The sequence below is a fragment of the Lagopus muta genome, chromosome 7 (genome assembly GCF_023343835.1).
Source record: "Lagopus muta isolate bLagMut1 chromosome 7, bLagMut1 primary, whole genome shotgun sequence".
NCBI lineage: Eukaryota > Metazoa > Chordata > Aves > Galliformes > Phasianidae > Lagopus > Lagopus muta.
Window position 1 is genome coordinate 20,593,768 of NC_064439.1, and position 25,006 is coordinate 20,618,773.

The 25,006-nt window shown below is 41.3% G+C and overlaps 1 protein-coding gene across 3 annotated transcripts; it reads left to right on the plus strand.

Annotated features, from left to right (window-relative positions):
- Positions 1-5,294: 5,294 nt before the first annotated feature.
- Positions 5,295-24,921, plus strand: CROT (carnitine O-octanoyltransferase). 3 transcript variants are annotated; one of them, XM_048951129.1, is made up of 17 exons: positions 5,295-5,367; positions 5,979-6,102; positions 11,755-11,879; positions 12,399-12,580; positions 12,753-12,877; positions 15,160-15,268; positions 16,619-16,712; positions 16,806-16,931; positions 17,387-17,488; positions 18,078-18,161; positions 18,297-18,404; positions 18,656-18,786; positions 20,122-20,245; positions 22,496-22,574; positions 23,097-23,190; positions 23,324-23,443; positions 24,436-24,921. In XM_048951129.1, exons 2-17 carry the CDS (start codon positions 5,988-5,990, stop codon positions 24,554-24,556), a joined length of 1,839 nt encoding a protein of 612 aa, XP_048807086.1. In that variant the 5' UTR covers positions 5,295-5,367; positions 5,979-5,987; the 3' UTR covers positions 24,557-24,921. The 3 variants fall into 3 exon arrangements, with proteins under 3 accessions (XP_048807086.1, XP_048807087.1, XP_048807085.1); XM_048951130.1 differs by having other exon boundaries at positions 5,343-5,417; XM_048951128.1 differs by lacking the exon at positions 5,295-5,367 and adding an exon at positions 5,378-5,624.
- Positions 24,922-25,006: the final 85 nt, after the last annotated feature.

Consider the following 25,006-nt stretch of genomic DNA (forward strand, 5'->3'; position numbering starts at 1 on the left):
CCACCTCTCAGGAATGTCCAGGTACTTCTGGATGGCATCCCTTCCCTCTACAGAGTCAACTGCACCAAGGTATTATGATATATAAAAATTCCTCTGTACAATCAAGACTTTCCTGGATTGTACCTTTTCTTAACCACACATTTTAAATTTGGTATATGATCCAATCAATTAAAGGCAGCCAAAATATGCTTGAGATAGTTCACAGTCAAAAATACATATTTTTTATTTTTATTATTTTATTTTTATGGAGCTATTGGCAAAGAAATGGTTCAGTGTGAAAAAAGTATGAATTTTGTTTCAAGAAAATATTCCCTAGAGAAGTGTATATTCCATTACTCTCTCTACATTTAGAATACATTAAAAATCCTAGTTGTATAAAAAGCAGTATAAAAGATGAAAAGAGCAGGCAGATAAATCAAAGAATAATTTAGGCTGGAAGAAATCTCTACAGATCATATAGTCCAAAACCCCCAAACAACCAGGGCCATCTTTGAAGTCTGACTCAATTTTAAAGCTAGGTGAGTTTGGAGCCATATCTAGCTGAGTTCTGAATATCTCCAAGGACACAGATTCCACAGTCTCCCTGGGTAACCCAGTTCCAGAGCGTGACCAGGCCCACAGTGAAGGTAATTTTCTTCTCATTTTTCTTTCCCCTGTTGCAGTTCATGTCTTTTGGTGCCTGTGCTTTTGCTGGGTACCCCCAGAGAAGAGCATACCACTTCCTTCTTTGTACCTTTCCATAAAAGAGGTGAAGGTATTAATTAAATCCCCATTTAGCATTCTCAGCCTCTGCTTGCACATCATCCATTCCGGCCACAATGGCAGCAGCCCCTGTCAGACTCCTTTCAGGATGTCAATAGCTTTCTTGTACAGAGGATTCCAAAATGAATACAGATGTGGTCTTGCAGCACATTTAGCAGCACATTTAAAATGGACATTTTACATTATTTTTTAATCACACTTTTGAGACACAGGCTTTTCAGAGCATGACGATGCTTTACATTTGTTCTACTCATCATCTTATAGCAAGTGGACAAATACCAACTAAAAAATACAGTGGAAAGCATATGAACCAACAAAACACTTGCACTTACCTAGCACTAAGACAAACAAAGAAATAGATCCAACAGTCCCACAGCTTTATACATAACTACACCTGACATAGGCTTGTTCATATACATCATTCACATCATTTTTAATAAAATTTAAAACATGTATTTTCCAAGGCACTTAGGCTTTTTAGACAACAATAGTCATGGGAAGAAATGTCCAATTATGAGAATGCACTCTGTAACATGTATAATAATATCCATTACAGGATTTGTAGGACTATCCCTAGAAGTTTTTCCACTCGGGCAAAACCAATGGTATGCTGCTGCACACAGGAGACAGCAAAGTGATTAAACTTCAGGACAAAATCTGTAGGAAACCACATATCAGTAGCTCCTGAGCTCAGGAAAACTGGAAAACTAAGACAAGATCTTAATCTTTCATCTTTACACCTATACATTATAAGAGAAAACTATGCATATCCTCAAATTTTTGATGCATTGGTCACATTTTTCCCAGCACGTTATCTCTCTGAGCTACACTTTTAGCAGACTGTATCTAAACAGGTTAATTAGCTACTAACATCCTAAAACTGATAACAAAAAATACACATACCTCTTTACCAACTGAAATTCTTTTCCCCAGAAAGCCATCTGTCATTACCTAGTCTTGAAAAAATATATGAAAGTATACTCTGACCTATGGAAGACTTGGAGCTGATGTGCTCACAGCATAGCTAACACAGACCTTCATAGAATTTATTGGTGAATTGAACATACCAATGCTATTCTAGTAGGTCACTGATCCTAGCTACTTTCTTATGTGCTAGACAACAAGTAGCTGCTTTACCAGTAATTGCAGGAAGCAAAAGGCGATTTAGCAAAGTGACTCAGAGAAAGGAGGGTACTGAGATTGGCAATGGGAAGCCATTTTGACAGCAAAGGTGTATAACAGTAGGAAAGCAGCCAGAAGGTGCTACTGCTGCAGATAAAGCATCATACATAGAAGGAAAGAAATTAGGGAACAAAGTCCTGCTCAGATAAGCCATGAGTCTTAAGATATTACAGAAGTGATGAAATTTTATTCTGAGTGCAGCAGGCTATGTCACAGAAAATATTTTAAAATTGATTGCAGTGTCACAGAATATCCTGAGTTGGAAGGGACCCATAAGGATCACTGAGTCCAGAGTCCAACTCTTGGCTCTGCACAGGACCAATCAAAAATCAGACCGCATGACTAAGATTCTTGTCTAGACGCTTGAACTCCAGCAGCTCGGTGTCATGACCACTTCCTTGGGGAGCCTGTTCCAGCACCTGACTACCCCCTGGTGAAGGACATTTTTCTGATATACAACCTGACGTGTCCTGACGCAGCTCCATGCCGTTGTTCCCTTGGCCCCGTCGCTGCCACAGAGAGCAGAGCTCAGCGCTGCCCCTCTGCTCCCTGTGTGAAGCTGCAGCTGCCATCAGGCCTCCCCTCCGCTTCTCTGCCCTGGGCTGAGCAAACTCAGGGACCTCAGTTGCCCCTCATACATCTTCCCCTCCAGACACTCAACATCTTTGTAGCCCTCCTTTAGACATTTCTAATACCTTTATGTCCTTTCTGACTGTGGCACCCCAGTATTCAAAGGGAAGCCACACGAAAGCAGGGCAATGACTTCCTTTGATCAGCTCATCCCGTGCTTAGGTCCCACGATCCCGAAATTCTGCCAGCGACACCAGCCTTGGAGCCATGTAATGACCTCTCGGGTCTTCCCGTTCCTTTTAATATTGATCATCCCTGCTACTGGAAGGATAGAGGAAAAAACTACCTGTGCACCAATCCTTTAGGCAATCTTCCAAAGTCCTAAAGTCCTTTTTGACCACCCTTGGACTTCTCTTAGCTATCTCATAACTGCCAAAATGAGAAAAACAATAATGGGTAATAATCAGAGGGCTGAACCAGCCAAGTGATTTTTCTAGTGGTGTCTCTTAGCTGGACTCTACAGAAGCAGCAGACTTCCCTATGAGTTTAATCTGGGCGGCGATCCTCAGTTCCCCTCAGATGGGAGTCCCTTATAACAGTAGCTCTTCTCTTCCTGATGAAGATTGCTGTGACATAGGAGTAGGCTGACTTGCCCCAGGTGACCCCTCCAACCTGGATGGACCTTCATCCACATTGTACACCTGGTGTGTAGGGGCACCTGGGAAAGTGACATAGGCAGGGAGAGGGCTAATCTGTCACACCAGGTAGAAACCTGCTTCCATTCCGTCGTCTCTTAGATATCCTCCTTTCTGCTGGTGGCATGAGAGTAGGGCAACCCTTGTTTCTTGTGTTATGACTGGGTAATGAGTCTGCCTCAGGGGTGGACGGTAGAGTATGACTCCACCAATCAAATCCTTCTCTGATTTCCTGAAGCTCCTCAGCCTGCCCACCTTCTCTGAAAGCTCTGCGACCAGGTTGAGCAGTTCTTCAACCTGAACAGATCTTCCACAGGTGTACTGTCGTGGTTTTATACTGCTGCTGCTTTCAGGCACTGACTGAAGACTCGAGCACATCCTGCATCTCAAAACTCAGATGGCTGTATGTTCCCTCAGGAACACCCATCTGGGTGGCTGCATCGCTTCCTGTGGCTGGAGAGGCCACATGAGACTCAGAGGACAAGGCTTTTTGCCCACTGGATACCATGGCAGATCTTGTGAACAGGTCACAATCACTGTTGGAAACCACAGAGACTGGTGCCCAGTGATGCTAAAGCCATGAAGAAAGCAAAGAAAGGGGATATGGTTCCTTTTACAACATTTTCTGTCTTTAATATCTCTAGATATGAACAGTTTTAGATTATGATCCTCTTCTGAGGTTTAGCACAAGAGTAGGATTAAGCAGCAATTCAGCAGATGAACAACTCATTTTTTCCCAATTTGCTTTCACAGTGTCCATGCTAGGTGTGCTCCTGTGTAAGTACAATATTGAGGAACAACACAGAAAACAAAATTCTCCTTGTTTTCATCACTACAGTCTAAACAGAATATTAGCATATCTTGCTGTTATCTAAAATGCGTGGATGGAAAATTTTTGGCTAGGCCCCAACTCAAATAACAGCATAGCAATACTCATTGCTACAACTAAAGGCTTTAAGGCAGCATTTCAAAAATTTGCCATTTGGGATTCAGTTTATGAAACAGTGGTCTCTCTTATTTCACAATTACTAATGCTTCACGGCAAGAATGATCAAGAGATAGTATAATTACCAAGGATTGCAAAAATCACACGCAATGTTTTCTATCACATGCTGACTTTGCCATGTTCCAAGCTCAATTCTCAACTGTGAAGTGAAATCTTAAGTAAGCCTTAAGTTTGCTTAAAAATAACTGTTGCATACTGCAAAACTTCTTAAATTGTTTTGTTTTATTTTGTTTTGAAGAACGAGATTACATCTCCTGCCTCTTGAATGACGCAGATAGCCTAACATGCACCTCAGCCTCCTATCTGCAATAGCAATGTCACATCCAACAGCTTTTTATAAATTGCTGAGAGGCGTTCCTTGAGGCCTCAAGGTCTCAGCAGCTCTTCCAGGCAGTGATGTCCCCCAAGGACAAAGGTGTGGTACACCTGTGTTGAGCCATGGCTACCCGCTGCACATTGCTCACCTCTACATATGGGTAGCAGCGGCACTTCTGGAGGTGCCAAAGGGCAGTCCTGCAGGTGACTTAAGGCAGAAAGCTCATTAACCATAGCCAAGTAGGATTGGGAGGCCTTGTGTTGCTTGCTTGAGCCATAAGCGTAGCGCAGCGCTTGCTTCCAGGAGCGAGGGCTGCTCTTACTCCCACTCTTAGCCTTGCTGCCTGTTCACATTCACCCTCCTCTTCTGCAGAGGGCTGCTCTTACTTCCACTCTTAGCCTTGCTGCCCGTTCACATTCATCCTCCTCTTCTGCAGAGCTGCTCATCGCACCGCTACCCCAAAGGTTCCTCCGCACTCTCCCTGGCTGACCACTCACCCAGGGCAGCGGAACCCCTGAGGACCGGCCTGAGCTCCTTACAGGTCCCATAGCCCCGAGCGTAGCCCACGGGGGATCTCAGGAGACGACCACACACGGCCCCCCGAGGCACACCGCCGGGACCCCTCACGCAGGGCGCACACGGCGCACGCCAAGCAGAAGCCGGTTCCTCCTTTCCCTCCCATCCCCGAGCCCAGCAGCGCCCCCCGAGCCGCTGAGCTCCGCGAAGCCGCTTCCCCTGCAGTTCCGCAGGGCCCCCAGCCCCGGCCGCCTGCGCACGGCCGCCCCGCCCCGCCCCACCCCGCCGTGTTTCCGGGCCCGCTTGGAAGTGGGGCAGAGGTAAGGGCGGGCGGGGAGCGATCGGCCGCGGAAGGCGGCGGCTCGGGGAGGTGAGCGGTGCTCGAGAGGGAGCGGTACGGGCCGGGCAGCGCCGTGGCTGGGCTGATTCCGTGCTTCTCTGGGCCGAGGCCCTGAGCCGACGTGTAAACTCGCCGTGGTGCGGTGGCAGCGGCCTCGGGCCTCGCGTGGGCCCATCTCGCTCGGGGCTCGAAGGTTCGGTCGGGTAACGGCCCCTCAGCGGCTGCTCGGCAGCGCGGGTAGGTAGGCGGCGGGCTGGAGGTGTGCGAGGGGTTTGGGGGACGTAGCAGGGTGGGTCGGGGGCGAGCTGCTTGCGTTTTGAGAAGGAAAAGGCGTAGTTTTGAGTTTATTAGTTAGAATTAACCAAGAAAGAAGCGGTTGGGAGCCCTTTGGTCAACGTTCCCCTGATGTGTATATGCTTCTGAGGCTGCTGGCCAACAGAATCCTCAAGTTTGGGTGTTGTTCATAGAGATTCCTATGACGTATGCCTTTAACTGTGTGAATGAAATAAAGAAAGGAAAATAAAAAAGGAATAGGGAGGCAGCGTAGCATTTATCTGCAGCGTCATTAATATACCTAATATCGTGCTGCAGGTCTACAGCATGGAAAAGCAAGTGCTCGAGTCCTCTGAAGAGCGAACGTTTCAGTACCAAGATTCCCTGCCTCCGCTGCCTGTACCTCCTCTGGATGAATCTTTAAGTAAATACCTTGATTCAGGTAATGATTTAACAGTGGAGTGGTGTGTGCACATGGAACCAGGCTGATATTTGCCAGGTAGTGTTCGTATGCAGCTTGTACCAGCTGCCGTGACTCTGGAGGTTGAGGAGGGGGATGGAATTTCGTCATGTTTGGGGCACAGCATCACTTTCAAATTTGGAAACTAAGTGCCCAGAGCAACTTACGTGAAAGCTCCCACCTTAACCGCTTGTCCTTTCTTCTTCAGCAAGAGGGGAATTGGGTGTATAAGATGGTTACCTTCTATTGGTTTTTATTTTCGTGTCTTTTTCCCCTCCAGAGGGCTTTTTTTTTTTTTTTTTTTTTCCCCACAGCTATGTCTAATAAAAAATATTCTGCCCTCTACAAGTTTTGTTTTGTGTCATGACTACTTGGCCTGTTCATGACTGTGTTTGCACAGAATCTTTGTGTTTAAAGATTTTTTAAAAAAAGGTTAAGAAAAAAAAAAGTGATTTCAAACTTTTTTTTTTGGTAATTAAATGGTGTTTCTCACATTAATACTATTAATTACAGAGCAGTAGGAAGAAGCATCAATGGGCATTTTTTGATAATTTAACTTAAGGAGATTTCTGCTTTGACAAGCCTAAAGAAAACAGCATCAGAGAAATTTTGAAAACATCAGTGGAAATGTATCTAGCTTTGTTTATAAAACTAAGCTGACTTGTCAGAGCAACTTTGATATACTGGGGAGGGTGAAGGTAGCCATTATCTTCAGATTTCTTTCCTATGCTCCTTTAACCATTTTCAGAACTCAGAGATATTGAGCTTTTCTCTTGAATGTCTGCCATGTCTTACCATCTTACCTGTAATAGAGAAATGGTAGCAGTAAAACCTGAAGTTTTGTCCCTAGCACGGTCCTTTGTTACATCATAGTCTCTTTTTCCCAAATCAACAAATCCCTAAATTCAGAGTTCTCTTTTATCCTGGGCATAGTAGGAACCTCCCCATCAGAGGAATAGTTGATAGGTTTTCTTTGTTGTTCCTAATTACATAACTTCTTGATGCAGAATGATGAAATAGTGTTTTTTGAGGGGTAGAGGTTGATGTCATAACAAAATGCTTTTGTTCTGTTGCAGTGTAGGTTAACTTAAATTGTGTTGTAATGGTACTGAATGTGCAATAACAATTACCCTTTAGAGCTTAATTTTGTAAATCTATCTGGCTTTCCAAGTTAATAAATAACTCTCCTGGAATGATGATACCTGACTGAATTTGTTTGCTCTTGTTTTCTGCTTCTCATCAGTTTTTTCATAAGTAGCTTATCACACTTTTCCTCAATTGAATTTTTTTTTTCCATGCTGAAGTTGTTTTCTACTTTCTGGTCCTCGTACATAAGCCATCCTGTAATTTTGATCGCTGTTGTTGATCTTCTTTAGTCTGTCTTCAAGTTGAAGGAAAGTTATTTCAGTGCTCTTTCAATGCTGTCTCCCTTTACATCCTCATAGGTAAGCTCAGGAAGTGTGGGGTGATGAGTGGACAGTGAGGTGGATTGAGAACTGGCTACAGAGCTCAGAGGGCTGTGTTCAGTAGCGCAGAGTCCAGTGTAAGGCCTGTAGCTAGTGGTGTTCCCCAGGGGTTGGTGCTGGTTCCAGTCACGTTCAATATCTTCGTCTGTGATCTCAATGGAGGAATAGGGTGCACTCACAGCAAGCTTGTTGATGATACAAAGCTGGGAGGAGTGGCTGACATGCCAGAAGACTGTGCTGCCATTCAGCAGGACCTGGACAGGCTGGAGAGTTGGGTGGAGAGAAACCTCACTGATTTCAGCAAAGGGAGTGTAGGCTTCTTCAGAGGGATTTGAACATCCAAATGACCCTTTACAGTGCTCTGAATCATTCCTTGAGAATGCTTGTCCTCTCTTGGTCAGAGGAGAACCCTGGGCACTTCACATGAGTCACTGTGCCTGATGGTAAAGCACTTATCTGTTTAAAGCCAGTCAACTGGAAAATCTGGATCTCAGATGGTATCCTGCTCAAAGCCTTACAGTAGCTGCCTGCTCTGGATTCAGAATGATTAACTTTGTTTTGAAGAAAGAAGTTGGATGTAACCACATTTTTTAGCCTTTCAGTTCAGGTGAAGTTTAGACTCAGAAACTTCAACTCAGTTCAAGAGTATGAAAACCCCAAGCCTTGGCCTTCTAGAAAGGTTCCTTAACTATAGTCAACTGAAGCCATCAGTCATGGGATACTTATTGTTCATGAATAGAGCTGATCTCTATGCAGAAGTGAAGACAAGATATATGGGTCCAGAGACAGTCCAGGTATTTCACTGAAGTCTAGTGAGTGAGGATCTGAGTTTTGCTCCTTCCTTCTATTGCCTTTCCTTTCTACATCCGATTGAGTTGTTTTTATATGGAAAGGATTCACACGATCATAGAATTGTTGTCTGAATGGTTAATCTAAATCAAATTCCTGTTTAAAGGTCGTTCAGTTAAGTTTGCTCTAGTGTTGCTTAGCTGTGTTTTGAATCCCTGCAATGCTGGAGATTCCACAATCTCCTTGTGCAGTCAGTTTGATCACCCTCAATTAATGGGGGAGGAGGATGAATAAAAACAAACAAGCCCCACCATCAACAAATAAGCCCTCATATTTTTCTTGTCAGAGACTTCCTGTATTGCAGCTTGAGTCCATTTTTCTCTTATCCTAATCCTGTGCACATGGGAAGAGTCATGCTTTACTTTTGCTATGTGTTGCCGTTTGCATTCTCTTTGTAAGCTGAACAGACTTGGTTCTCACCCTCATCTGAGCATCATGTCCACCCAGTCCTCAAGACATCTTGGTTATACCTCAAATAAATAGCACCTGTGATGTCCATGTTTTGTTTCATTTTGTTTTTTTTTTCCCCCATGAAATCTGTAAAATACCAATAAGACTTGCACTGTACTGTTCTGGACATAAGGGAGCTAGGATGTAGCTCAAATGGGTCTTTGCTTTTCTCCTTAAGATAGGTAATTAAAAATACTGGAATTCTTTCTAAGATCACCATAAAAATGAAATCATGTTGAAAGGAAGGCCTAGCCTTGGTGGAGGAGGATCAGCAGAGGGGGTGCTTAGAGAAATTGGATATGAGTGATTTCAAAGGCTTGAATGGGGTGGATGTGCCTGTGATTGCTGAGGGAGCTGGGCTTTGTCACTGAGATACCACTTTTGATCATCTTTGAAAGATCATTTTAACTGGAGAGTGTTCTTGAGGGGAAAAAGGCGAGTGCCTCCACTGCTCAAGAAGAAAGATCTGGGGAACTGCAGATCAGTCACCCTTGATCTCTGGGATGGTGATGTAGCAAATAATCCTGAAAACAACCTCCAAAAAAGGAGGACAAGGAAGTGACTGGGTCAGCATTGATTAATGAAGAGGAAATCATGCTTACCAACCTCATAATCTTTTATGATGAGACGACCGTCGTGCAATTTGCTATGCTGCTTGAATATAGGAATCTCACATAGAGCTTTCTTAACATAAGAAGCTAAATTTGCCAAGGCCTAAGGGTGCATGCAGGCCACTGAACTTCTACCCACTTAGGAGCAGGAGCAAACTGAAATATAAGAAAAACTCCATTGTGCGGATTTAGCAGCCTTGAAGATGAGAGAAAACAGCGTGTCTAGAGACAGTGATGGGAGTCAACTCAGAGCAGAAAGACCCCCAGCCTTGGTATGGCTGGTCTGGACCCCCAGATAAGGGTTGGGGGATATACAGTATAAAGACTGTATAAGTGCCTAGGGATTTCTGTATTTGTGGCCTATCCTCAGAGGTGCCCAGCTTGAATTGTTGCTGTAACTTAAATTCTGCAGAAGAGATATATATATATGGCTTATGTCTTATTTACATTATAGAAACCTATTGCTGAACAGTGTACGTTGCTTATAGCTGAACTGGTAATATATGGCCTAGATAGTGAACAGTCAGGTGGACTGAAAACACTCTCAGCTCCTGGGCTCAAAGGTTTATGATCAGCAGCACACATTCCAGGTATAGGCGAGTCCCGTATCCTTAGAAGCATTAAAAGCCGGGTGGGATGGGATGGGACTTTGGGCCGCTTGATCTAGTGCAAGGTGTCCCCATTGCTGACATGGGATTTGGGCTAGATTGTCTTTAGAATGGCTTGGATTGGAAGGGATCTCTATGTTGGAACAGAATGCTGTGTTCATTTCTGGGCTCGCAAGGACAAATGAGACATGCACATGAAGGAGCAAGAGTAGTGTAGGGCTGTGAAGGTGATTAAGGGTTTGGTTTATCTGAGGTGATATTGTTCAGCCTGGAAGGACTTTGCAAAGTGTATAAATACCTGCTGGGGGTGGATAAAGAAGGCAGAGCCAGACTCATTGCAGTGGTGTTAAGTGAGAGCAAGAGGCAATGGGCACAGACTGAAATTCAAGGCATTCTATTTACATGCAAGAAAACTTACTGTACTATGAGGATGGTTGCGCACTGGAGTAGATTGCTACTGGGGAGGTTGCATGTCTATGAAGGTTTTCAAAGCCCATTAAAGCCCTGAGCGGCCTGCTGTAGCTAACTCTGCTGAGCTGGGGTGTTGGGCTAGATGGTCTCCTGAGCTCCTTCCAACTTCAGCTTCGCAATTCTGTGCAGAAGAAAAAAGTGGTTGCAATCAAGCAGTCATTATTCCAGTGGGATATAGCAGGAGGACCTTGCCCTGCTTTGTTTCTCCCGAGAGGTAGATCAAAGATAATACGGATACTTGTTTAGTTTTTAGTAACTGTGTATCTTTCCTCCTTTCTTTGCACTGGTAAGCTGATCACAAGTTTATTGCAAGAGAGACAGATGAGAAGGTGATTTACATCGGTGTTCAGCAGCCTCAAATATGAATCAGAACTCATTGTGTAGGCACTGAGTGAGCAGAACTGCCACACCCCCATTCTGTCTGCCTGTGATATGCCAATCTATGTATAAAAATACTAGAAAACATGTTATATGCAAGGTTATTTGTGAGAAAACACTGAGATACACCCATGTACTGACTGGCAGTGTTTGCTGCTGACCATAGATATCATTACTGTCATCAGAAAGCCTCCTAAAACCCTTTTTATCATGACATATTGTGCAAATGTTTACAGCCTGTATTATTGTGTATGATCTGAGAAAAATCCAAGAGTATTTTAACACATAAAAATTGGGTATCACTAACTGCCATTATCATTGAAGTAGGGGGAACATAGGAGAATTGATGAGTAAAGTGCTTGTAGTCTGTGAATGGGCTTGAATATAAGAGCAAGTAGCGTACAGATGGTGCAGTAAGGTAACAGACATGTATGGCTCAGTGTATTAATTTATAAGCAAAGTTCCCATAAACTTACCTATTATTGAATTCAGCTGGTGGAATTGCAGGGCTGCATAATATTTCCAGCTAGAGTTCAAAATGTATTGGATGTAGTTATCTGGTAAATATTTCATCTACTGATCCCTGAATTTGTTTAAAAGTATGCATGTATGTCTTTATTAGAACACACTGTGATTTATTTATAGCTTTTAAAAGGAGTCCTGTCCACTCCATCCCCCCTAAAATGCATGTTTTAGACAAGCAAATCTTGAGTGCTTTCATCTACTCCCTTGCCTGTGACATCTGAATCCTGGAATATGTCTCAGCATGCAGTTGTTTTTAAATACATCTCCTTTTTGCAGTGAAGCCATTTCTAAATCAAGAAGAATATCAAAGAACAGAGGATATTGTTAAAAAATTTGAAAATGGGATTGGCAAAGAGCTGCATCAGAAACTACTGGAAAGAGCTAAAACCAGGAGGAATTGGGTACGTATGTAGATATGCAAATATCATAATTCAGCTTATTCCTCAGTTTTGTAGGTGTGTTACTCTGCTGCTAGGAAGGAAGATAGCAGTATCTTTTTGGAGAACAAGTGGTTAGTTGCTGGTTGGCATATAATTTTGAGAGACTCTTAGCTATGATTTTTTTTTAATCTTACGGTCTCCCTTATGTCTGCCACTTGTCCTGTGGATATGAATGTGTTTATCTGTGTGTGACTTTTTTCAAACTGGGGGGATAAGAGTTCCTTTACTAAAATAGTAAGTTACTTACCTTCTATTACTTTAATCTACTTAAGCAGTATTGAATTTTAAGTTCTTGAAAATAAGAGCTAGATGTGACATTAGCATCAGCAATTACTTTTTGAACTACTGTCCTGCCTCCTATTATGTAGGAGCTACTGCTCAAAATGTTAAAAAAATAAACAAAAATTGCATATCATGCTGTGATTATTAGAAAATTAGTGTCTGAAAATTACTCTGATGCTGAGCATTTTCCATTTCCAGCTGGAGGAGTGGTGGCTGAATGTGGCTTATCTTGATCTTCGCATATCAACGCAAATAAACTGTAACATGGGAGGCCCTGGTCCCTACATTGAACACTGCTGGCCACCCAAAGAAGGCACTCAGATAGAGAGAGCATCTGTGAATGTATGGCACACCCTGAAGTACTGGGAGCTATTACGAGCGTAAGACTTTTAAGAAGAAGTAATTGTTTCTAAACATTAGTGATCTGTGTGTACTTCAGTAGTGGAAAAGTGCTTCTTGGCATCAGTTCTTTGCAGTGAAATGTAGGCTTGTCTTACCTTGATTTACTTGGATAATTACCCCTTGTGCTTAGTTTTGGTATATTTCTTTTAGAGAGAAAGTGATTATAGAGAGATCTGGGAATGCTGTTCTGGACATGAGCCAATTTCGAATGCTCTTTAACACTTGCAAGGTTCCTGGAATTACCAGAGACTCACTCTGCAACTATTTTAAGACTGGTAAGTAAATGCAGATTGTAGGTTAATACAAGCAAATGATTTCGTATTGTGGAGCTAACGGAGTGGTCATTTTAACCATCAAAGTTGTCTTCAAAAACTAAATCAGATACTGGATGTTGTGTCCTTATATAAGGAAGCAATCTAAGCCACTGATTACTTTTTTCTTTTTTTTTTGTGCAATATTTAGTCCTTTTTAAACAAGGTTACAAGAAGACTCTACCTCAATTTGTATGTTACCAAGCTGATATCTGTTAGAAGTGTGATTGCGTTACGAAAGAGAAGAAGAAAAATTCTGTACGTTACAAATGTGAGCTTATTAGATGCATTATTTGGACAGAACATCAGCATCGTTTGTAATTATCTTTTTCCCTAGGTTGCTTTTCTAGAGTGTGTTCCTGTACATTCTATTGGAACAGTTCTTATGTATTTTTCTATCACTGAGTGTTACCTTGAGTGTTACTGTGAGTGACACTGAGTGTCAGTTCTTATTTTCTTATTTTCTATGGTAATTCTTGAAGCCAATTTCTTAAATTTCTAACAGTTTTTTTGGATGCGTGGTCAAGAGATGGAGTAAGTGTAATGTTCTTATTTGTCCTTCTTTGAAATGATTGTAATATTGGCAACCAGCAAATTGAAGTCATAACACCCCTCTGACACTTGCTCTGATGCCTCTAGAAGTGTTCAGGCATGCTGCTCTAGTTAATCATGGGAGATAGGAATTCCTGCAAGACTCAGGAATTCGAGAGAATAGAGGCTCTGCAGGCCTTGCTCCACAGAAAATGTGTAAGGAAGTCACTGTGCCACAGGAATTGTAGCAAAAATGCAGAGCAGAAGGCAAGTTTTGTGGGCTTTTCTTAGGGTTAAATTGAAGAGGTAAATACCAAAAGTAGAAGAAACATTCGAGCAGTGGAAATTCAATGTTATGATCACACTTAATGAACAAAGGTGGGGTTTTGTGGATACACAAGCAATTCACATCCCTTTTTTCCTTTAAAATATTACAAAAGCTTTATTAAACAGTCATGCTTATGTTATTTTTCATATCGTACACAGCAGGTGAAATCCGTTTCCCTGCCTCCAGGGGAAATGCTTAGTCCAATTAGTTACCTTTGTTCTGTGTGATTCATGGAGTAATATGAGTACCTCTAGGAAAGAATTTGGGTTTTCCAAATATGCAGATATATAAGAGAAGCAGAAGAAATTGCTATCTGCAGAGAGATCTGTTTCTCCACTGGCTACAGAGGGAACTGACACAGTCTAAAAACACTTTAAGTTAAAGATTTAGGACAAACCTAAGGTTTGACAGGTAATGTCAGGTTGCAGTTAAAGACCACATTAAAGTGATCCCAAGTGACTTTGATCAGTGGAGCCTGGAGAGCTGCTTGGTTTACACTGCAGCAGTCACCTTAATGAGAACAGAGAGCTCATAGATTTTGGTGTGTTGAGTTGATGTCCCTCAAGTGCAGTGTTAGGTCAGACACATGACTCTAGGTATCTTAACTTCCAAACTTAATTCTATGCCTTGCTTTAGGCAACTGCACTTAGGAGGATGCTATCAAAAATACCCCCAAATTGATGTAATCCCTTCTGTTTTGTTACATTAGATGTCACGTTTGTGATCTGTGAAAATGAGTTTATTTGAAATGGTAAATTCCATGTTCTTTAATGTCCTTGATCAGATGCATATTGAATTATATTACATTCTATATAACGTAGAGCCAGGAAGATAGATGTATAAGGGCCTTATGGTCAAGATTAAGGTTTTTGGGGAGCATGTGTTGAGTTATGTATTTGTGAATAAGTAGCATATGTTTCCTCTTTGTCTCATGGCAGAGTGCAGCGGCTCAGTTTCAGAAAAATGCATTATGTTTCCTGCCTGCCTTTCACACTGCCTGTTTTTTAAACAGAACAAAACTTCATGCAAGAGAAAAATGTTTGTATCAACTTTCAGTAACTAACACTTGTTTTGGCACAGAATGTTTCTGCTTACAAATTGCATGAGTTACTTAGATTTACCGCTAAGTAATGACAGTGGCTTGAACTAGTTAATAATGGTGAAAGTTATGTGCTTGTGTAGATTTGAGTCCTCTTAAACTTCAGAATTGTAGTAAGGTTATACAATCAATCTTGAACTTTCTAATGCATTCCTCTTTTTAACTCTATGGAGTCTTCCTCATTTTGAAAAAAGAGGATCTGTAGGACTTGCTGAATACTTTTCCTTTATCTGTTGCTCACTTTCTCCCTAGCGTTGGATTTTCATGTTTTACTTTGCTTTGTTTCAGTGACTGAAGGTGAATGCCCATCTCACTTAGTAGTCCTGTGTCGAGGCCGAGTGTTTGCATTTGATGCTATACATGAAGGCAACATGCTGACAGCTCCAGAGATTTCCAGGTTTTCAGACTACCTTGCTTTGAATACTCTGTTTGAGCACATACTAAAGACAGTCTCTGTTTCTTTCCCTCTCACCCTAAAGAAGTAGGGGTGAGAGAGACCGCAGCTGAAGAGTAAGATTCTGGTAGATTCTGATTTAGCAGGTGGCACCTTCTTGCCATGAATCATGGTGATATACTTCTGTAGCACACTCATAGAATATCACATGAAAGGGCTTAATGAAGGTGTTCCAGTAGGAAAGATCATGTATGTGTGAAGCTTCTTGAGCACAGAATTATCCGTCCTGTAACATCATTTGTTTAAGGACCAGTCCTCACTGGTCATGCTACCAGTATCCTTTTGACTACACTACAATCCTAACGGTGTGGAGGGACTGGATTTCCTGTTGCTGAGTTCAGCAGCATCAAAAATCTTAGTATACATTGGCTTTTCTTACTACAGAGCAATACAGTTATATTTTGCTTGCATTTCTTGTCTTTTCAACAGAGGAAGAGTGACTATGGCTCTTTTCATAGTCCTAAACTGCTGCTGAGAAGCAGAGAGAAAGAATCTCGCTCATTAAATAGTAAATTTCAGTAGTGACATTTAATAGGAAAGAGTGCCAGAACAAAGGACGAGCCAGATTAGTGTATTCAATCTTAAACATCTGTAACTTGCTTGCTTTCTTTATCTGGAACAGTAAGGGGGTTGAAAAACAGATATACAAACTATGAGTTAGCTCCCTGTCGACACATGCTTGTGGTGATTCCTACTGAAACAACTTCATTTAGCCCTTCTGCATTATGTTCCAAGGATGTACTACTGAAGTACAAGATCATCCTGATTCCGATGATGGGTTGATGGCTGGGCTGCGTGGTCTTAGTCTTTCAAACAGACAGTGCAAGGAAAAGATAGGTATTCTTATGCATCTTGAATGGAAAGACTCAGTTACACACTAACTACTGTTCTGCTATAAGCTTCTGAGTTTCTGTTGAGTGGAAGTTTTGCCATTGTATCCAGTTAGTTTTATAAAGGCTGCAAAGCTGGAGTATTGCTGATTTTTGCTGCTCAGGAAAGTTTGATCTATGCTGTTGAAGTCTTAAATTCAATTTTAAGAACATTCATTGCACCTTAAGGTTGTGATTGTTTATGTGTAGGTCTGTAGTGAGCTGGTAGCTGCAATTGAAGTTAACTTCAGCAATTGAAAACAAAGGAGACATCCAGTTGCCCTTAGTATCTGACTTGTATTCCTTACATTTCATATTAGCTTGTGAATGTGAAAACAAAAAAAAAAAAAGAGAGAGAAAGTGTGATTTTGATGCAGCCTCTGTATGTTCTTTGTTAACTTTAGTTTTTGAAATCTTGTTAAAGGCAACTTACATACATCCAGAAAAGATGCCATAGTGAACCAGATGGACCAGGACTGTCAGCCTTAACAAGCAGTGAAAGGACAAAATGGGCGGAGGTTGGAATAGTTCAACAGTTTTTTCCTCATAAAAGTATTGTGATCTCTGGAAAGATGTCATTTCACTTAGCTCTGTCACTTCTTGCTTTCTAGACACGTGACTATTTAATCAGTCTGGACCCAAAGAACCTAGCTCATCTTGAAAAAATACAGCAAAGTTTGTTTGTAGTCAGCCTGGATGATTCTAGTCCCCACGCAACTCCTGAGGACTACACAGAGGTAGCTAAGGATTTTTCATGATTCTTCTCTGTTCTTTATATATTCTGTTCTGTGTGTGTATATATATTCTGCATCTGCTCTTTCTGTGATAAAAAATAGCATCTCTTGCTCCTTCATAACAGAGAATTAAGCAGGTAAATGTTCAGGTCACATTTCCTGTTGATCCATAGAAACAAATAGGTTGAATTGTTTGGACTTTGGAAGAGAGAACAGCTAAAATACACCTTTGTGATCTTTTAGATCTCAGTGCTTCGAGGTCCTTAGACATACAGTCAGCAACTTGTTTGGACTCGATTTAAACTTTTAGGCTTATAATCATGTTTCTTCTTCAGCTGGATGAAAATGTTTTCTCTCAGTTAGGCCTCACCGTGTTAGTGTAGATTTGGTTCAGCTGACAGAGGTTGGCAATGTGTTTGGTGTTTCTGAAAACCCACAGTGTGTAATTTTTGCTTTAGCTAACGAGGCTGGGCCTAGCAGGTGATCCAACTGTGCGCTGGGGAGATAAGTCCTACAATAGCATATTCTTCTCCAATGGAACCTCCAGTGCATTCTGTGATGTAAGTATGAAAAAAAAAAAACACTTATAAACTTTCCAAGTACTTACTGAATAAGCTCTCTCTTTCAGAGTGTTAAATACTTAATGTGTTCCCTTTTGGTGTAGTCTGGCACCTTGCCTGGCAGGTTTCCAAAGCCAGTCTGTTTTTCCAGTGTTGGATATTACATCATACCTGAATTAAGGTCTTGAGTTCTGAAATCATAATCTTATTTCTGAAACTGTTTAATGAGGGAGTTCCTGAGTAAATAATAATAATGATAATAATTGCAGACAAAGGCTTAAAACGAGCCCTTTCTGTTGAACAGAATTATTTTTATACTGAAGTGGACAGGACAGTCTACATCGTGCTTAAAATCTGCTTCTCCATAGCAGTGCTATAGTGCATGTCTAGCTGCAGAGCAGTCAAAGCAGCAAGATAACTGGCATTAGTTGTTGCAGAAGTGTTGCAGAAGAACTAGAAAAACAAGTCCAATGCTGTGCAGTAACACTGTTAGTCTTGGGGGGAATAAGTAGGCCAGGGATTAAAAAAAAAAATTAGATCCTCTTGCAGTAATGCAAATAATGTACTATCTTGTCCTGTATGATTACAGCATGCTCCTTTTGATGCCATGGCTTTAATCACCATGTTATCTTCTGCTGAACAAAAGATTATTGAAAATGAGGGAAAATGGAAGGTATGTGTTCTTTAAGCTTCTAGATGTATTGGTTAATGGATTTGTGTTGGTTTTTTTGTTTTGTTTTTTTTGTTTGTTTGTTTTTTTCTAATGGATAACAGTTTCTCTTTTCTCTCTTTGCTTGTCTACTCCCAGGGATCAGATAAAGTGAGGGATATTCCGTGGCCAGAGGAACTTATATTCACAGTAGACCAAAAAATTATAAATGAAATTGAACGTACTAAAGAAATATATTATGAAAAGGTGAGATTTCTTACTGTTTCTCCTAATTGTCACTGAATTTTTCACTGCATTTGTGCATTCTTTACTAACAGTCTTCATGCCAGAAAACAAGTGAATATGTTTTTTGGTTGGCGAATTGTGATTTGACCATGGTTAAATTTGTACCATTGTTTTCTTACATTGAATGTGTTGCATCTGGAGTGAACCAAGCTGTGATATTTGAAGTTACTTGACTTCTGTGTTGTTGTTTTTTTCCTCCTGTGATTTGCCAGATATCTGACCTGCAACTAGCGTGTTATGCCTTCACATCTTTTGGTAAAGCCTTGATTAAGAAGAGGAAGCTTCATCCAGATACATTTGTGCAGCTTGCCCTTCAGCTGGCTTATTATAAATGTCATGGCCGGTAAGAAAAGCTCATTACCCAGATTAGGAATGGAAAAATAGATCATTGAATAAAGGCATAGATCTGGAGACATAATGCAGTGGCCTCTTTGTAACTTGCTGTAGCGATAAAACAGTGAAGAAGTAAGATTTTGTTTACTTTGAACATTGTATACTTTTTTTGCCACTGAAATTCAAGGGGCTTTTGCTCTTGACTTCCAAATAATTGTCTTTATGCCCCGTGGAGATCATGTGTGTACATAGTGTGGAATCCATGAAAACATAGATTTGGGCTGCACAAAGTTAATAATGGGTTGAATACCAAACTTGTAGTGGGTCAGGACTCTGTAACGCTAGGTAGTTGTTCAGGTGGAGAAAAAATCTTTACCTGTAGCAAATGATTAAAAGTGATCCATCTTCCAAATTTGTGAAAAGCCTCATGTCTCACTTCCCTTCAGCACAGTTAGATGTGAAAGTCAGAGCAAAATAATAAAGAAAGTGACTTTCCAGAAGTTTGGCTCAGTATTTTTGTAATATTTTCATTTGTATTTTTGGGAAGAGACAGCATTCTTCCTGGAGTTCCCAAAGTCCTCTTTGCTGACTCTTCCAGATGGTGCCTCGTATGAGTCACTACTGGCAAGTACTGTTTGCTTCAGAAGGGAGAGTTTCTTCACAGTCATATGATGCTTAATCACTGGAGGTGCCAGTATCTCAGGATGCTAGAACTTGTTTGCTAGACATTGGAGTAAATGATTTGACTTAGAAAAAACCCTCTAAAGTTTGTTTTAAGCACACTGGTATGTTGCAGTTAAACTGTGTATTAAATGTTAGAGTGGGATAGGACTGAGGACACTCCAGAGAAAAGCTAGCTGGGTATCAGTATGCGGCAGATTCAGCCTTGTCCATATAAACATAAGAGCATTGGGAAACACTGCCTATTTCAAGTATTACTTAATCTTTGAGGGTTTGCATGGTGTAGATGATTTCTTTGATGGCAGTATGTGGTGAGGCTGAATCTTGCATAGATTTAGCTTAATTATATTAAAGCTGGTACATGTGCAGTTAGCAGAAAATAGCCACAACGACCCGAACTTCTCAAGGTGGAATAACAGCACTGGCACTTCTTCAGTCATCTGTCTCATACAGAATCTTGCAGAGCTCCTCCGGCTCCTTTGTGGTTCCTTTTCAGACCTGTAATTAAAGTAAATAAATAAATTAGGGCCTTACTGATGCTTGTAACTGAGCTGGGTGGATAGGATACTTCACAGAATATGGGGTTTGTTTGTTAGTTAGTTTTTCCCTGGAAAGAGCAGGTAGTTAAGTTAATGAGATTCTCTTCCTTAATTTTTCTTCTTAGCCCGGGCTGCTGTTACGAAACTGCAATGACCAGGCGTTTCTATCATGGCCGCACAGAGACCATCAGACCGTGTACCATGGAAGCAGTAGAGTGGTGCAAATCCATGTTGGATCATTCTGCCACTGTAAATATGGAAACCCTACTTTAATTGCAGTGTGTTTAGAAGGCCTGTCATTTTAATTGCTAACCCTTTGTTATACTACTGTCCCATTAATGAGAGCTGGCTTGTTTCCAGTGAGACAAACCTGAAATACTGATGTTGCTTGAGGTCTGGCTGTGGTCATTGTGACAGAGGTGAGCTGTCACATGTGGGCTTGTTCTGATACTTTTTTTCTGTTCTGTTTTACACTTCAGTTTCAAGTCTGTCTTGAGTGATATTGTTAGAATTGGAAAGATTAACGCGGTGGAAGGGCAATACAGGAGTGTAATAGCAAAGGGACCAGCGGGGATAGGATAGTATTTCACAGGAAAAGTAAAGGTGCTCACCCATTTCCGAAGATCTAGGCTCGCAGAAAGGACTCCACAAGGGAGGGATCTCCAGAAAGAGGCCCTTCCCCTGTGGCAGTCAGCCCTTAAATGCGATCTAGGGAGAGGTGCACCCAGGCTCTACTCCTTCTGGTCACACAGCTGAATTGCCTTCACCTGTGCTGCCAGGGCTGACCTGGTCCTTTCCCAGATGAACTGTCAGTGGTTCAAGCCATGTCTCAGCAGTTCCCATACAGATATTCACTCTGATTTTCACACCTCAGAAAAGAACTAGCTAGGAACTACTATATTCTGTTGTGGAGTGGTTCCTTTGTTTCAATATTTAAGTGAAATGAGGAAATGTTAATCTAATTGTTGAGTTTGAGAGCAAGATTAAAATCTGCTTGTTGTCCTGAGGGCAACAGGGATGTATTCCAGAGTTTGCCTGAGAACAGCTCTGCCAAGGACCTTTTTCCAGCGACTGACTTGCAGACCCTGACTGGTAAAGGGTTTCATGCTGCTCTTGCCAAGTGAAAGTTGTACAAAAACTCTCTGTTGTCCTCACCGTGTTTCTTAGAGTTCTTAGAAATGAAACTAGGATATTTTGAAACAGAGCTACATATTTTGAAGGAAATTCAGAGGTTCTATGTTTTTCTATTATTTCATACTGAGAAAAATGCAGGAATATAACAGAAATAATGTATGTGTGACCAAGAATTTGTCTTAGGTTTTTCAGGCTGGTTATTAGGAAAAATTTCTCAGGAAGAGTGGTGAAACAAGCTTCCTTAGGGAGGTGGCATTGAAGAAATGCAGGGATGCTGCACTGAGGGACATAGTTCAGTGGGCATGGTGATGATGGGTTGCCAGTTAGATTTGATTTTAGAGGTGTTTTCCTACCTTAATTATTCTGTGATGATTCTGTTTCCTGGTGCTGTTGTGTTTTTTTTTGTGTGTGTGTAATGAACTGTTGCGGTCTTGGTATGCTCTTCAATGGTATTGCAATTAAGAGGATCAGAAGTCTAGTTTTAAAGTGCACAGCCCCCTCCCCCCCCCCCCCCCCTTTAGAATTCACGTACTTTGGATGAAAACCCATTTACACCATGTTTTCTACTACCTGCAGTGAGCTCAGTAGCTAGGCTTTTGTCCAAATTGAGTGACTGCTGGCTGTGGTTCACGTTCAGTGCTGCTGCCACTCATGAGGACAAAGGAGTTGTTCAAGTACTAGCAATCGAAGTGCAAGCCAAGTTCATGGGTGTCTACAGGTGTTTCCCTAGGCCTCTTTTACCAAAACATATATCTATATTCTGTTCTCTCTCTTTTTAATGTGTAAGTTTCAATTTAGCATATTCATAAAAATCAGACAGTGATGGGCAGAATTACAGTTGTGGAAGTGAAGTTTTGATCAGTAGAGAATAGAGGGGAATGCGGTTGGCATCTGTGTGTTTCAATTAAAGAGGTAAGATATGCTTCATGTTGGGTTTTTTTGATAATGATAGGCAAACCTGCTAACAGCTGATGTGTTTTCTAAGTAAGTGGTACTGTAGAATTTTGGGTTTCATTTCTGTAGTTCATGATGTCTGCTTTGCATTGTTTCAGCTTGTATGGGGAAGAGCGTGAGGTTTAGAATATTGTTCAGTACAAAAGTGACACAGGTAGCAGAACAGAGATGCAGGGAACAAATGAGTAAGTTGTCATAAGAAAGGAATTTGGATGTGGGAGAAAAGAATTAGAGAAATTTAAGAAAATGGATGAGTCAGAAGGTTCTTATGTACCTTTCAATTCCTCTGTTTTCTTCTATTGCTAAAAATTGTGAAAGGAAGAGCTTGTTGATCTGTGTCTGCTGATGTGTTACTCATCTGGAATGTTTTCTTCTCTTGTTTCTTAACCTGTTTCCCCTTACTTTGTACAGAATTATGAACGCCTACAGCTGATGCATGCAGCATTTGCAAAGCACAATAGAATGAGGAAAGACTGTGAGAGTGGACGAGGTACTCAGGGATCAGAAATTGTTTCCTTGTGGGTAAAAAGGGAACGTATGCTAACGTGTTTTCTGTCTCGTTTTCAACTGCAGTAAAAACTACCCATCAACACTTCATATTTAAAGTTTTGGAGAGAAACTAAAGGCTAGTCCTTGCATCTTCCTTCAGCCTTAAAGACCCATTCACTTTAAATATTAATTCACTTTTTTTCTGCCAGTGAGCCAATTTCATGTGAAACTCCTCCTTGCAGAAATATTTTTCTTGGGTTTTGTTTTCTGGAGGATATGTGCTCAATTTGTACCACTTAGCTCATTGCATTTGGGCTCAGTGGTGCAAGCTTAAAGTGATGATGGCATCTTAGACCATGCTTTTGAGAAGTGTTTTTGTATGCTGCAGTATGAACCTTTTTTTTCAACTGGACTCTGTCATTTTATCTGTCCTTCAGCTGCTTTTCAAGCTTCCAGAACTGAAACAGCCGAAAACCAAGAAATGCTGCTGTTAATGATGCAGAACTTGCATTTCTTTTGACAGGATTTGACCGTCATCTCCTGGGTCTCCTTCTCATAGCACAGGAGCAGGGACTGCCAGTGCCAGAACTCTTTGTGGACCCTGCCTTCACAGCCAGGTAACTGGTGGCCTTGTACTGTGAAGAGATTGTACCCCTTGGAACTGAGGGCTCACTTCGTTACATGGCCTTAAGTGTGATGATCTCTTGATGTGTGTGACAAAATTCACTTTTATTTTCTGATGTTTTACAGTGGTGGAGGTGGGAACTTTGTTCTTTCAACTAGTCTGACCGGCTACACCAGATTTAGTGGATGTGCACTCCCTATGGTATATCACGGCTATGGCTTTTTTTATGCAATCAGAGATGACAGGTAAGGATGTTGTTTCATTTTGGATGTGGTTCTGACTGTATCGTGGTGGGAAAGGCAGCAAACACTAGGCTGAGGGAAGGAAAAGATGAGCATGGCTGAACATGTCAGAAAAGGTTGAAAGGTTAGATAAGGGAGAGCAGAGGCATTAACATTCTGAAAAACACAAATGGGAGGAAGGACAGATGGTGGAGGTGTAGTGACAAGATGCTGACGAGGCACAGAAAGCGAAGAGTGGGGAAGCTAAGAAGAGGAACAACAGGAGGAACCTTTAAAAATAAGCATTGCTCTTAGCCATCATCAACTGCAAAGGTGTTTGTAAAAAGAAAAAAAAAAGTAGCTATTGCCTGGGATAGGGGATAGACAGCTGCAGTACAGGAGGGCATGGAGGACGGAGGAGAAGCTAATGCATTTGGCTTCACTTCTCATGAAAGGGTAGGAAAAATGCAACTTTGGCTTACTCACCTTCTGGACAAAAATTACTGCTTGTTCAGCAAATGAAGTAAATGGAGTGCATTGAGATGACCTGCTTTTTTATGATTTAGTTTATTTTGGATAGCTCGTGTCTAAAGCTAACTGCAAATTTCATTGCAGAGTGGGTTCAGTTTGAGCGTACAAACCAATATACTTTCACTGTTGCTCTGTTAAAATAAATAGATAAAAGTTGAGATGTAGTGGGTAAATAGAAAGAAAAAGTACTTTAACCTTAAACGAGTTGTAGAGAGGAAATATTATTGAAGCATTTTAAGATATAAGCAAAGTGATGTCACTGTGCGTGTAGAAATCAAAATACCCTGTTTCAGGATCTGTAAACATTGTCATTACTGAAGGCCCCAAGACCCTGTATTTTCTGGATGTTGAGATAACTTGTTTATTTATTGGCTAGTTTTTGATTCAGAGCTTGCTGATAATTTGATATTTCAGAACAATTTGTATAACGTGTCCAAGACTGTGACAATTAAGAGTGGTAACTCCATTGTTTTCTGTATTGACAGGATCGTTGTTTTATGTTCTTCCTGGAAGTCGTGCCCAGAGACCAGTGCAGAAGTGCTGTGCAGAACTTTATTCCAGTGTTTCCAGGACATAATTCAGTTAACAGTTACAGCTCAGCTATAAAATTGATGACGAGAAGAACTTTTGCAAGTTCACAAGTTATTTGTAGTACTTATAAGTGAAACGCGGTGTAAGAGAACTGTTATATTCAAGCTTAGACTTCTGATAATTTGCATGAAGTCTTCCTCTTTTGGTGGGATCTACACTAAGTAATGTGGCCATTTGCAACAGCAATGCAAGCAGTAGAACTATGCAATATGATATGCCTCAACAATGCAAACACTTTTGAGAAACACGGTGTTGGAAATGGAGAACTTTTGGGAGATTTGTATTTATGTCTTAGTGGTAACATGTAGTCTAATGGTACTGTTTTTGCCAGTGGAGCACTTAACTGTGTACTTCAGAGCAACCACACGATTGTCTTAAGTGATTGTGCTGCCTGTTGGTAGTGGTTCATGAAGCAGCCTGAGGGGGGCAGCCTTCTATATGCTATTTTCTAAATTCTGTCGTTTC

Excerpts from the sequence above, each read along its gene's own strand:
- CROT (XM_048951129.1), top strand. The coding sequence starts at position 5,988 with ATGGAAAAGCAAGTGCTCGAGTCCTCTGAAGAGCGAACGTTTCAGTAC. Across the intron at positions 18,162-18,296 it reads AAAATGAGGGAAAATGGAAG|GGATCAGATAAAGTGAGGGA; the intron begins GTATGTGTTCTT and ends GTCTACTCCCAG. Across the intron at positions 23,444-24,435 it reads TATGCAATCAGAGATGACAG|GATCGTTGTTTTATGTTCTT; the intron begins GTAAGGATGTTG and ends CTGTATTGACAG.